Raw genomic sequence first — 14,364 nt, 5'->3', positions numbered from 1 at the left:
ATGCATGGTTATGTCCAGCTAAACATTCCCTAAGCTGGCGGACCACAGAACTGTGGCTAACCAAATGATTGGTATGGTGGGCTGCTAAGTTTGGACTAGGATTTTTTTTTTTTAAGATTTTATTTATTTATTTGTCAGAGAGAGAGAGAGAGAGCAAGCGAGCGCACACAGGCAGAGTGGCAGGCAGAGGCAGAGAGAGAAGCAGGCTTCCTTGCTGAGAAAGGAGCCCGATGCGGGACTCGATCCCAGGACCCTAGGATCATGACCTGAGCCGAAGGCAGCCGCCTAACTGACTGAGCCACCCAGGCATCCCTAGGATTTTTTTTTTTTTTAATGGCAAAATTAACATAGATGCTTTTATGGGACTAGGGGGGATTGGATAAATTATTACTAATGTACAAAGGGCAGAGTCAGTCACTCTGCCCACAGTCACTCCCATAGCCTGTATACATCTCCCCCTTGATTGCCAGCTTTTGGAAGGCAGGAATTCTGGTTTTCCTTTATTATAGCCTCTGTACCTCACACAGTGCCTGGCTTGATACATGCTGAATGATGAAGTTATGTTCTTGAGATTTGATTTCTAAGCACAGATCCTGCTTATATATGAAGAAATCAAGGTTCAGAGATAATGAAATGCACCCATTCACTTGTGCCTCTCCATCAGCATGACCACTCTGTATTATTTTATTATGCCAAACTTTTACCTACCAGAGCATTGGTTTGATAATATAAAAGTTCATCTGCTACCAACATTTTCCCAGTATAATCCTATTGCTACTGACGCATCATGCTGTCTGACTTATCCAAGTAATCTTTTCCTAGGAGGAGGAAAAAGATCTTTTGAATAATTAATGAGTTCTGTTTCATCAGACTCTGGTTACATATGAATGAATGGAAGAGAATATTTTGATAGGTGTTCTAATCATTGTGGATAAAAGTTAGATATTTTCCAAAAATCAAAAAAGGAAATAAAAATGACTTGTCATGGCATACAACCTTGTTACTCCACAGTCTAGCCACTACATCTCATGTCTTTACCCCCATATCCCCCACCCATATCTTATGCTTCCATGACTAAGGATGTATCCTTCATTGCATTTCCCCAAACTCTCCCCATATCAGCAAATGCATGTTCTATGGGCACCCACCATTTCAACACAGTCAGATTTTCATTCTTTGATACCACTTATTATCATCACCTATCTGAAAGAGTCTAGACTTCAGAAGACCCAATGGCTGAGACTTTGAAGGTCTGTCTTTTTTCTTTCTTTTGTCTATTTGTTGACAGGTTAACTAACACCTGAACTTGAACATCAAATAATTCATCTCTTTTGACAAGTGTGCATGTGGCAGTCTCACTATTCAGTCCTGACAGATTGTCAACCTAGTTTTGAATTATCCAGGCTCAGAACTGTGGCAATTTTTTTTTTCAACTTAATCTAAAAATTTTTTTTTCTTGCTTTCCCTACAGTCTTTCTAATTTATATAAAGGGTTTAATTTTATAAACACATTTTAAAACAAAATAAATTGAACATAACTCCCCCAAATGTTAATTTATTGAAAAATCTTAAATATACGAAGTTAAATAACTTCTTAATCAGCAGTATAACACAGTATTTTGTATATACACACATAAACAAAGAAATTCAAATTTGTCTTGTCTCTTAAAATGAATTTAATCTATTTGAATGGAATATTTGGAGAAATATGATGTAGAACGAAATTTAGTTTTTAGCTCTGCCCAACTTTTGATTAAAAAGGATTCTCTAGAGGGCGCCTGGGTGGCTCAGTGTGGTAAGCCTCTGCCTTCAGCTCAGGTCATGATCTCAGGGTCCTGGGATCAAGCTCCACATCGGGCTCTCTGCTTGGCAGGGAGCCTGCTTCCCCCTCTCCTTCTGCCTGCCTCTCTGCCTACCTGTGATCTCTGCCAAATAAATAAATAAAATCTTAAAAAAAAAAAGGACTCTCTAGAAACATTTATTTAGTTACAATAAAGTCATTTTTGGACAGTTTCATTCAACCTGCTCCAATAGATACACTGGCAGATTCTTACTCCCCAAGGATCTATTTTTAGTCTAAATGCAATATGGTGAGCCATTAAAGAAAATACAAGGATACAAGGTATGAAGTGGCTTGGAATTTAACAAATTTCTCACCCACTTAGAACATCATACAGTTCAAATATGGAACCCAGAGATATGGAATGTAGGTAAACCTTTTCAGCACTGACTTCATGAATGATACTCTAAGTTCTTACAGAGCCCCCTGGTTAAACTAAATCTGTGTTCTGCAGCAAATCCCCTAATCACGTCTCCTGCCACATAGAAAACAGAGCCAGTAGATTTCCTGAAGTCCACAAGTCCGGGGAAATGTGGCTAAATGATATAATAACTTTACATTTATAATATGGACTTATCCTGCATGACAAAGTTGCAAGGCAAATCTGCAGTTCGTATGGCAGTAATCCAGCTTATATAAACTTGGCAGAGCTTAGAGCACCAAGTGCTAAAATATGTCAGATGATGAAAGTTTGTGTCCTGGGTGCATCCCATGCTCCTGGTAAAAATTCAAGTAAGTTTCTTACTTGCCATTGACTTTAGTTTCTTCATCTGAAAAATGGGAATAATAAAATCTGAATTGCCTACTTTTCAGAGTGGTAGAAGACCAAATCAGCTAGTGAATATAAAGATTCTACAGGAATGTCAGCATGAACCTTCCTGCCCTGAAATGTTTACCTTATTTTTGTTTTATGACATGTTAATATTCCTTTGAATGTGAAGATCTCAAAGGAGATTTTTTCCTCAATTATTATAAGACTGAGAGATCAGGAATTGCAAAGAAATTTGCAGGTGTAGTCAGATGATCAAGGTTGAGGATATTTGCTGCTTGCTTAAATAGGCAAACAATTCTATCCATTTGAGTAGGGACTGGCTAAAAGGGAAACAGGGTCATCTCATTGGTGGGGTGGGGGATGCAATGAATTGAATCGGTTGTGATTATAACACTAGCCTCCTCTCATGACCAGGGAGTGCTGATTGCCTCCAAGGAGCCCAAGTAAATTACACCAGTGTCTTATTGAGGAGAGTGTCTCACATTTTGATTGGCATGTCTGGAACCACTTGAGGATGTTTTAAAATGAGGATACTGATTCAGCAGGGCTGAATTTCTAAATTTATGATGAGTTTCCAGATGATACAGATGTTGCTGGATGGCGGACCCCACACTTCTGGTGTAGGGTGGTGATTTCTCAAAGTAAGTTCTTCAGGTATGTGTTAGCTCGGACTGCCATAACAAAATAACACAGATTGCATGACTGCAAAATGAAAATTTATATTCTCACAGATCTGGGGACTGGCAAGTTCAAGATCAAGTTTCTAGCAGGATTTGATTTCTGATGAGGGCTCTCTCTTACTGACTTGTGAATGGTTGCTTTGTCTTCACATGGCCTTTCCTCTGAGTGATCTGTCTTCTTCTTATAAGGCCACCAGTCCTATCTAAATTATGGACTTTAGTTGATAATAATACAACATCAATTGTAACAAATGTACCCCCTTTGATGAGATATTAAGGGATCTAATACCTTTATAAAGTAAGCTAAAAATACTATATAGTAATATATGTGTAAATATTTTATCAAGTAATATAAAGATATTAAAGATAAAATAAGATACTATATAGTAATATATAAATATTTTATAAAGTAATACAAAGATATTAAAGATAAAATAAGATATTAAAATAGGGGAAGCTGGGCAGGGGGTGGGGGGGAGGGAGTAGAAAGGCGTATAGGGGAACTCTATAAACCTAAACCTGCCATAAAATATAGTCTAGGGGCGCTTTGGGTGGCTCAGTGGTTTAAAGCCTCTGCCTTCAGCTCTGGTCATGATCCCAGGGTCCTGGGATCAAGCCCCACATCGGGCTCCCTGCTCAGCAGGCAGCCTGCTTCCTCCTCTCTCTGCGTGCTTCTCTGCCTACTTGTGATCTCTGTCAATAAACAAATAAAATCTTAAAAAAAATAAAATATAGTCTATTCATTAAGCAAAAATTAGATTCCAAGACGTCCCTCCTAAATGCAGTGACTCCACTGAGGAGGTTGGGGAACGGAGGCTTCCAAAGCAAGCCTTTCAGGGATTCTTAGGTCTGATAAAGTTTATGAGAATGATCGGGTAGAAACTGAAAGCTCCAGTCTTACCATCTAATGGTCATGGTTTCACATCTCACAGCAGCACCTCTTTGCAGCCGGCTGATCTTGGACTACTTAACCTTTCTGAGTTTTATTTTGAAATCAGAGCAAAAATAATTCCATGCAGTAATTCTTCTGAGTACTAAGTGGTATAATGATGTAGAATTTTTAACACAGAACATGCATCATAAGCACTTCAATAAATACTAGATACGAGTTTTGTTATTATTATTATTGAGTCCTGGTACACAAGAAGGAATTGTGCTGAAAGAAGGGGCTTTCAGAAAAGACCAGGCAATGATATCAGCAATAAAAGATTGGGACAACAATAAAAGTAATCTTAAATGCTTCCCCAACATTTCACATTTTATATATAGCTTTCACTTTCATTACCTGACTTGATCCTGACAATGACCTTGTGCAGCCGAAATTCCCCTTTTAGCAGATGAGGAACTGAAGCTCAGAAATGATCAGTGATTTTCTGAAGGGCACAGAGCTGGGAAATGTCAGAGCCCAGAGCATCCAAATCCTAGGTCATGGTGGTGGTATAATGTAGTAACTAAGTTTGGGGGCTCTTGAGTTGGCCTGGTGGGCTCAAATCCCAGAGATCACGATTACTATTGGTGTTAAGTTGACAAACCTGTTCACCTCTCTGAGTCAGAACTTCTTCACTAGTTAAATAGGGATAATAACAGGGCTTACTTTGTAACGTTTCACAAGGATGAAATGAAATGGTGTTTATAAAATCTAAGCTTAAAGGCTGGCACATAATGAGTTTACTATTCTCTGCATTTTTTTAAAACATCGTTGCTGGAGGGAACGAGTTTACTCTTCTCTGCATTTTTTAAAACGTCATTCCTAGAGGCAACAATATGCATCCATGTTACATGAAGAGTAGCCTAAGATTAGTTATAGAAAATGTGGGCATCTTTGCACGTATGTCTTGGGGGACTGGATTGGGGTAGGGACTAGAAGTGTTATAGCTTTTAAGGAGGAGCAATGGGATGGCAGGACTTGGTATGGCACATGAACCCCTTCTCTATCACTATACAATCTCCCAGTAGGGAGATCACATAAGCCAGGCAGTCACCCTGGCCTTTTAGTCCCAAATATCAGAGATGATAGTAATGGTTGGCAACAAAAAGATGGCTTTCACTGTGATATCTGGGATTGATGGAGGATTTGTGTAAAGAGGTTCTGAAAATGAATTTCATGGTAGCTAAGTTCCCACATGAATATTTTGGAAACAATATATGGCAAATTTACTGAGCGCAGTGTCTTCTTTACCTGATTTTGTTGCCTTCTTTACAACTAGTCCAGGGATAGACACTTTGTAGGATCAGAACAGACAGATGCTCAATTGACAAGACTTGAGAAGAGAGTTGGCCCCACACAGTATTCTGTGTATTTTGTAGATGGAAGAGGAGTTGTGTATTGCTTCCCACACTGTGAAGGAAGGTTTGGTAGACCTGTCAAAGAAAATGCAGTGTTGCCTTTTCTTCTTTGAGTCATCCTAACTAAATATAATGGCGGCTGCTAACTCTTATGATGTTGATAATAATCATGGTAGCTCTTACTGAGTTTTCTTATGTGCCAGAAGGCATTCTAAACACTCTACATACATTGCTTTGTTTAATTGATTCCAACAGCTAACTGAAGTACACATTAATTTTTTTTTACATTGTTGAGATGACAAAGGGTGGTTATTAGCTCTTGGACACACAGTTACTAACAGTTGGGACTGGGATTCTCACCCAGGCTCCTGGACTCCAATCAATACACAAAGGTCACATTAGATGTCATATGATGGAAAATGATGGAATGTAGAGCTGGGTAGGTATTAGTGATCATCTAACAGTACAAGTTGTGAGATTGTTTTCTGGAAAGAGTTGCCATAGAATTAGAGATTCTTGTGTGCCAAGCACAGCCCTAAGCCCTTTACATCTATCAGTTACCTTCAATCTTCACAACAAACCAGTAAAATCGGTACCATCATTATCCCATTGTTACAGCTGATGTAAATAATTTGCACCAAGTCACAAAATTAGTGGAACTAGGATTTGACCCCAGGCATTGGTGGTGTTAGCATCAATCCCCTTAACCATGAACCAAAAGAGAAGTGAGAGACCTCACAAGACCCCAAGTGAGTCACTCCTGGGATTGGGGAGAGGAGGTAGAGCAAGAAAATGTCGTGGAGACGTTGGAGTAAGGGGGATTTCATCTGGAGACAGTGTGTGTATGGGGGGGGGTGTGTGTCTACAGGGAAAATGGACGGTTTTGCAAACATTTAGAAATGGCTTCAACCCAGAGGAAATGTGAAGTCCTTTTGCTGAGAGAACTGGTCAACTTGACCTTTCTTCTCAAAAGAGGCTTCATGCAACACTGTAGTGAGGATTTTATTTATTTATTTATTTATTTTTTTTTTCAAGTAGTAACCATGGCCACAATTGGTTTACTGGTTTGTCTTTATCTTCCCAAACATTACCAGCTTTGGTTTGCTTAAGAGGGTAGATAACCATGGGGGTGGTGAGGAAAAACCCCCCTGCGGCTGCCAGGGAGCCTTCCAATGAAACCTTCCTAGGGACTCTTGTCCAAAACGCCTCCCAATCTCCTGCACCTCCAGCCCGCCCCCCACCCCCCGCCATCCAAGGTTGCATTCTTCATCTAGGCCTTGTCCCCCGCACACCCTGGCGGGCAGAGCCAGCGTTTCTCAACACGTAGCCAAGTCGCATGACTGGTTCTAGCTTCAACTGGGAAAGTTTCCTGTCTCGGAGTTCTAGGAGTTCCTGGCTCTCTGCCCGGTTCTGGAGAAGGGCATCTCCTTGCGCTTCCCTGCTGGTGTCCTTCCGACTCGGCCCAACTTTTGTGCCCCATCTCCAGTCTAGCTGTCCGAGTTGAGCCCCTGCGGAATTCACCTGCGCGTTCTCCGCCAGGCGCCGCATAGCAAGAAGGGGTCCCCGAGGCGCCTCTCATAACCCATCGTCCCCTCTGGTCTCTTTCAGGTCTGGCCGCTCGGTGGCAGGAGCCACCGCGCCAGTCCCCCGGGCGGTGGTGACTTGGCAGCAGGTGGCAGGGACGGCGCGGAAACGCGCGAGAGGAGGGGGCGCGGCGCTCTCGGGTGTACAGTGCACGGCGCCCGCTTCCAGGCCGCCCGCGCGCCCCCGCCGCCCAGCGCCGCGCAGCGCCCCCGGCGCCCCCCGCCGGCCTCCGCCGCACCTGCAGCCGGCTCCGCGCGTCCTGCCCGCCGCCGCCGCCTCGCGCTCCCAGCGCCGCGGACGCCCCGGGCCGAGCGGCGAGTGCGCTCCGGTGCCAGACCCGTCAACACACGCCTCTGGGCCGCCGACTCTCGAGTCCCGCTCCTGCACCCTGCGTCCCCGAAGATGAATGTGAGGAGGGTGGAAAGCATCTCGGCTCAGCTGGAGGAGGCGAGCTCCACAGGCGGTAGGATGCTTTAAGCATGAGAGCGGGCGCCCTTCTTCCCCTCCTTCCTTCGCGAGCTGAGACGGGGACCCCCTTCCTCGGCTGGGGCTGGGGACGCTTGTTGCCTTTGCTGCATGAGAGATGGCCACCCAGGCGGGACTGGGAAGGAGAGGTGGGAGCGGCGGGGATGGGGATACCAAGGAGGGGGGGGGGTGCACGCAAGGTCCAGGTCGGGAAGAAGAGCTGTTTGAAGTGTGTGTGAAACTCGCTGGTGGCGGGGTCCCCTGCGATCTGATCCTGTGCCTACTTTTGCCTTCTCTGAAAATTTCCCATGTTGTTTATGCATCGGCCAGATGACTGCAGACCACACACTTCCTTCCCCTAACACCTGGGGAGAAAAGAGCTGAAATAGTATTGATCCTCTTCATCCACTTTTCCTTTATGCTCCCAAACATTTCTTCATTAAAACTCTATTTTGGTTTCCTGGTAACATACAGGCGGAATGTTTCTCGGGTCAGATTCTTCAGCAGGAGCGTGCGTCTTGTTTTATTGCCAGCCTCAGTTTAGTGTGTTCAGAGAAAATGGTCTTCAGTGACACTTGGAAATAATTTATATACAGTACAGCCTTGGAAAGGTACCCGGTCCTCTTTTGCAAGGTGTTTGGCTTTCAGAGTAGCCTATATTCTGCGAAAGCAAGGGAAGGACATGGTTTGATGAGTTTAGTGGGATCCATCGTGAAACGGGATGAGATATCCCGCCTCCCTCACCCCCCACAGCACCTTTGGTTGAATCAGTTTGTTTTTAGGTGGCTCCCATGTATAAGAGCTTTAGAGGAGCCATAAACAGAATGAAGGGGGTTGCAGGACATATGAAGCTAATGGAGAGCTGGACATTTCCCAACTTATATAAGATGAGGGGTCGTACATATGGCTCTAGCATAGATTTATAGGATGACACGCGTGGACTTGAGTTGCAGGGAAGGAGGTATTTCCACATTCTACTTGTTTATATCCAGGGAAATGGAGTCACTTCAGACAACTTGAGTCTGTCACTCTAATTTGAACATTGAAATATGGAGATTTTTCCTTTCTTGTCTTCCCTCTCTAATATATTGTTAAGGTCATTGTAATTAGGAGGACACTAGCCTTATTTGACATTTTAAAGAGAAAAGTCTTAGCCTGTTACAGGCTGGGGGGGAAAAAAAGAATATGACCATTACCTTTAAAGTCCCAAGTTTGACCTGTACTGATGTTTAGTTCTGGTTTCACTTATGGCAATAGTTCTCTCATTATGAACCAAGTATGTCTAGGATATGTTTTATGAGGGATGCTGAAAATCGTTAAGAAGTTGGATTTTTTCCAGAATGGCATTTTAAGTGTAGAAGGCTAAGTAAATCGTTGAGTTTATAGGGTCTCTGTCTTTGCTGTTCCTTTGGCAAAGAATAAGGTGGAGAGCTAGCTGTCATTTTAGGAACTGCACTCATGCACAAGACAGCAGTGGGAACTTGAAGATAAATTAGTAAAGGAAAGTCTGGAGAAGAGGGTGGCTTGCATTGTTTGGCTACTCACTGATAACAGCTTTTTGGCTGGGCCTAGTCTTTAATTGGCCAGATGGGGATAGAATCAGCTTGTCCAGTCTATTCACAGTGCCACAGGTGGCCATAATCTCTATTTGTTAGATAAAATGGAAACAAAGATGAAATCACATCTGGGGAGTATGATACATTAAAAAATACTTTTAGTACCATTTTTAAAATCAGCATGTGTTCATTGTTCCTTTGGAGAATAGAAAGATGTCGATTTATATCTTGGTTAAGGTGAGACCAAAAGTGAAGATTTTTCTGGCTTGAATTGATTTGACACCTGTTTCTTGAATTGTGTTGCATGTTTTTAGAGTTAATTGTCATATGAGAAGAATAAAGGAAAAGAAGCTTGGAGCATCTTTTTGTTCTTGTTTTGTTACGATTTCAAGGTTAATATTATTCGAGAATGATCCCCTGAATATGTAGTCTATGTTATTTCCACCAAATACATGCTTAAATACTTCGGTTATTTGTGCTCCGATATAGAATTGCCTTCCTTAATCTTGGGATAAGTAAGGACTGTCGTTTTTAAAGGTTTGAACTCTACCTTCAGTTCTTGTTTTTAAAACAATAGCTCCTGATTTCTTGTTTGCTTTCAAACAAGTGAGACATTTGCATAACTTCCAACATGACCATGATGGTTTTCCCTTGAATATATGCCTCTTGGATGGAGGTTTATAAAATGATTTAATCAGAACTGAAACAAAATTTAACTGGGGGATCAGACTGAGAAGAATGAATAAAGATGAGAGGAATTAGAGAAAAGCATGTGTGTGTGTATGTGTTTTATGACCTGACTCTAGATCCAGAATGCTATGAAAAGTGGTTTGCAGAGAGATGAAGGAGAAAACCACATGAAAGGAAAAATAGGAGGGAAATGTAGGAAGGATGGCAGCAAGGTTGAACTGGGCTACTCAAACTTTAAAATATAGCTAAAAAAGTTTATTCTCTGCTCTCTTTTAGCGGACAATGTATTTAGCATGCTAACTGATGAACATCACCTCTAAATCTCTATAGTTGAAACACTGTTAATGCTAGAGTGCAGAAAATGGACATCTCATAAATAAGTACGAATAGAAAAGGTTTCTTAAAAATTGTGGTGCTCACTTTTAGCCTCCCTGTCACCAGCTTCCACATTATATCAAAAGCCTGCCCAGAATATATTTTTCACAAAATTGTCTATTCTTACTATTTTGCTCCCTGGCTATGAAATCAAACATAATCCTGCTACCAGTGGAGAGACAGAGGGAGATGATAATTCAGCAGTATATTTGAAAGAGAATCAGAAATAAGGTCGGAGTTAAAAAAGAAAAAAAAAAAAACCTTGTAAGATTATTCATCGGTGTCCTCAATTTGTGCCATCTAACTTAGGGATGGCATATGTTATGTGATGTAGTCTACAGCTAAAAGTGGGGAGGGAAATGCATGGACATTTCAGTCATTGTTAGAAGAGGTCATCCAAAGGACATGACTACTGTTGGATCCAGCAGCTAGACCTGGACCACTGGAAGCTCCTCCCCTGCTCCCTTGCCCTTGGAATGTATGTTCTGCCCGCCAAAGCAGGAACTGTTTTCAAGGACATAGTCTTGAGAGAGAAAGGTGTTGCTGAGGCCATCTGGATGGTGTATGTGACTGAGCTCTTCTAAGGATTCTATATGAACTTATAAGTTTCTGGCTGGGGGGCAGGAGATCTTCTCCCGAAGCCGCCACTGCAAGCCTCCTATGTAAGTTCCCTTGCTTATTACATCTGCCACCTACCAGTCTGGAGTGGTCGGCCTCTTTCTTTGGTCTTCTTATCCTCTGTGGATGGAGGCCAGTTTCAGATTTTACCCAGGGAAGGTCTGGGGTTTGCAAACCAGCAGTACTGGAGTGAAAAACCTCTGTGATTTTTGTATTGTTGACAGATGTATGATGATCCAGCTTGTTTTGTGTTATTAAGGGTAAGGCAAATCCAAATTAGTGATTCCACATGGGTCACAGTGAAAAGTCTATGTATGCTGAATAGCCCAGGAAAAGCTTTTTATCACACAGGCATTATTCTGTTTTATTCATGTCATTAAATGTAAGAAGGTACTAAGCAAATGATATGATCCAAGTGTTAAAATTAAGCAACCCCTCTCCTCCTTTTGCTGTGCTTTTTTTTTTTTTTTTTTGCCAATTCTTATGCAGTGTTTCATAAAATAAGGCTATGGATGGTTTGGAAATTAATGAGCCATGTAATATAAAATGTGTATGCAAGATTTCTGCAGAATCGTAGACCAAATAGTGGTTGAATCTTTTGAAGATAAAGTATATGGTGGTGGTGGTGGTGCTGCTGCTGCTGCTGGTTCTTCTTCTTTTTCTTCTTTGTCCTTTTGTTTTCCTTGTCCTCACAGGTTTTCTAGAACATGTGGATAATGTTACATTTCAATATTTCATAGTGGAGTGTGCTTGTTTACTTAATAGCCTCCCTTCTTATTTCAAGCAGATTAAAGTGTATGTATGTGTGTGAGAGAGACAGACCAGAGAGTGGGGGGGGGGTGGAGGAAAGAAGCACGGGATGATGAGTGTATATTTTGTTCCATGGGCCTTGCCATCCTTAAAAGTGGTTTAAGTTTCTGTAAGTACACCTGTCATTATAAATTTATTCATCCTTGGGCATTGAATCACCTTTTTATTTTTTTGAAGTGTGCATCTATTTAAAGGTCCTAATGGTCTTATCTTAATTTATATCATCCCAGACTCCCTGTGATGCTTTGTGCTGTTTGTCAACACTCCTTAGAAAACTATGAACTTCATGGGAGCAGAGCTGTTGTGTTTTGCCTACCTTGTATCCCCAGCATCTAGCGTGAACCCTCACATGGTACATTTGCTCAACAACAGATAATTTGTTCAATGAAGTCTCCCTCGGATTCTCTGAATGTGTTATTCTAGTTCTTCCTAATTCTCTCAGATCTCTTTTTTTCTGATCTTTATTTCTTTCCTTGTCTGTTTTGTGCATCTTTCCAGACACTTTTGTCTTAATTGTCTTCTCCTTCTACATTCTCTTTTTAATCAGACTGTGGTCTTGGTGAATCTTTGTTATAGAAGTCTTCTTACTCTATAGCTCTCGACTGATCCTTTTCCAGTCCATTTCCATGAGTGGCTGAGCAGACCTATCAGCGATTTTTACTAGCACTTTAAAGTAACATGTTAGAAAAGACCTGTCCTCTCTTCAAAGAACAATTTATTTTCTAAATTTTGCTAATGATAGCATCATTATTTGAGAACTACAGTTAAACAACAACAACAAACAAACCCACAAAAGTGTTTACTTATCTGTGGTACTTCCCACCTTAATCATTGCCTCCCCTTCCCTGTGGAAACCATCCCCAGGCCTTATTGATTCTATCTTGGCTTTATGTCTAGCTCCTACACCAGGATTCATTGTACACTCAAGATCATGTTCTTGTTATTTCCCAGACCGCGATGGTTGCCTCCTGTCTGCACCAAGTGCCTCCCCACTCAAAACAAACCAAATTCACTAAAAACTGATTTGAGTACAGTCATTAACCTGTGCAAAACCTTTTAATGCCTTCCCATGATTTTAATGCCTTATAGAACTAAAAACAGTTTCCTTAGCTTGATAGGCAGGCTCCCACAGTATGTTGACAGTCTTCTAATCCAACATTATCTTCCATGACTTATAGGTCTGCACTTTGACCTGCTAAATTGGACTGTTCTCTAAGTGTGCCTATCTCAAGCGCATCTCAAGTTGTACCTACTGCTTCGAATGAACTTTCTGCCCCCACGTTGCCCACTGAACATTGTTAATTGTTTCACATTGAATGTATCCCTCAAGACTTACTGCAAATGCAGTGTCTTTCTTGTGCAGCCTATTGATTTCTCCCTGTCTCTTCCCCAAAGAATTCTGCTTTGAATTTTCTTAGGTCATTTTTTCTTTTATTTTGATCTATATCTGAATGACAAGACAGAATAAGCTAGGCGTGTTCATCTCATTTGCAGCTCTTAAATGGTAACTCCTTGATGGGGAGGATCGTACCATTTTCATACCCTAGTAAGTACTGGCACAGTGATTCACAAGAAAACCTGCTGAAGGCATGGTTAATTGAATTTAAACTGGGTTGCCCGGGGATAGATCCATTGAAGACCCCAAATTAGAATTCACATTTGACTGCTTGGTAAGTATCTACTGGAAGTGACATTCCTTTTGGGTTCCCTGTCTTTTCCATTCAGTGGGCCAGGTCTATATGGATAGTAATAGAACATCAAAAGAGCATGTCTCCTCTCTGTGCATGCGTTTGCGTCCATAATGCATTGCTATGAGATCTTACATTATTTCTGAAGAAGGGGTTAGTAAGTACCCAGTGTTTTCTGTGTATTCAGAGCAATAGTCAAGGTTGTCTTTGGATGCTGTTGCCGCAACTCTTCCTTCAGCCTTAATAACCTTCCCGAACTACCACCTCTAGGAGTTGTAGTCCGAGGGGCCCCCAGTGAGTTAATTTGACCTCTTTTGGTTCCCCTGTGGATAAGAGTGGGAAGGTTAGTTGAGTATTCCCTCTGAATCATGATTGTGATTTGCTGTAGTCTGAGCTCCCATTACAGAGAGTGGCCCCTCCTAATGTCTCCCAGCCTAGAGCCTCACTGGCTATACCACCACCTACCATCATTATTAGCCTCTTTGTCATTATCCTTATCAAATGGTAAATTTTTTCTCCAATTATAGCAGTGACAGTGGAAAGGAATGGAAAGAAGAAACTGGAAACAACACTCATGGTGTGTATTTCCATTTATTCCATATCAGAATTCACAGAGACCATCAGGCTTCATAGGGAGGGTCTTGGGAAGGGGCTGGATCTTGTGTCAGGGCTGAGAAGATGATGGCATTCAGCTCTTTTCCTCCTACTTCTGTGGCTGGATGCCTCTCATCGCTCAGTGAGCGGGTCACACTTAGGCAGCTCTAGATGTGTGCAACGTGCCTGTGGATTAGGAACTCTGAGAAGGAGTGGCTCACAGGGTTGAAACACAGACGTTCTCCGCACACTCGGACAATAAGGACTAATTCGAACAGAGATACACATAGAGAATTTGTCCTCTGGAGCACTTGGCCTCCATGCCTGTCTTATGGGCTGATTTTTTCCTTCTGAACAAACAGTCGGTGTGGTTGAATCGCTCTCCCTTTGGAAATGCCCTTTCGGA

At 42.0% G+C, this 14,364-nt stretch overlaps 1 protein-coding gene across 2 annotated transcripts in view; it reads left to right on the top strand.

The window, feature by feature from the left end:
* Nucleotides 1-7,406: 7,406 nt before the first annotated feature.
* The window catches only part of KCNIP4 (potassium voltage-gated channel interacting protein 4), a 1,128,645-nt gene continuing 1,121,687 nt past the window's right edge, over nucleotides 7,407-14,364 (top strand). For both annotated transcript variants that reach the window (XM_004762695.3, XM_004762691.3), the window contains exon 1: nucleotides 7,407-7,625. In XM_004762695.3, the coding sequence (XP_004762752.1) occupies nucleotides 7,565-7,625 (61 nt within the window). In that variant the 5' untranslated portion in view covers nucleotides 7,407-7,564. The remainder of the gene's footprint in view (nucleotides 7,626-14,364) is intronic.

Source organism: Mustela putorius, unplaced genomic scaffold (assembly GCF_011764305.1).
Source record: "Mustela putorius furo isolate JIRA1106 unplaced genomic scaffold, ASM1176430v1.1 tig00000083_pilon_pilon_pilon, whole genome shotgun sequence".
Classification (NCBI taxonomy): Eukaryota; Metazoa; Chordata; class Mammalia; order Carnivora; family Mustelidae; genus Mustela; species Mustela putorius.
This window is presented reverse-complemented; position numbering and strand designations above follow the sequence as displayed.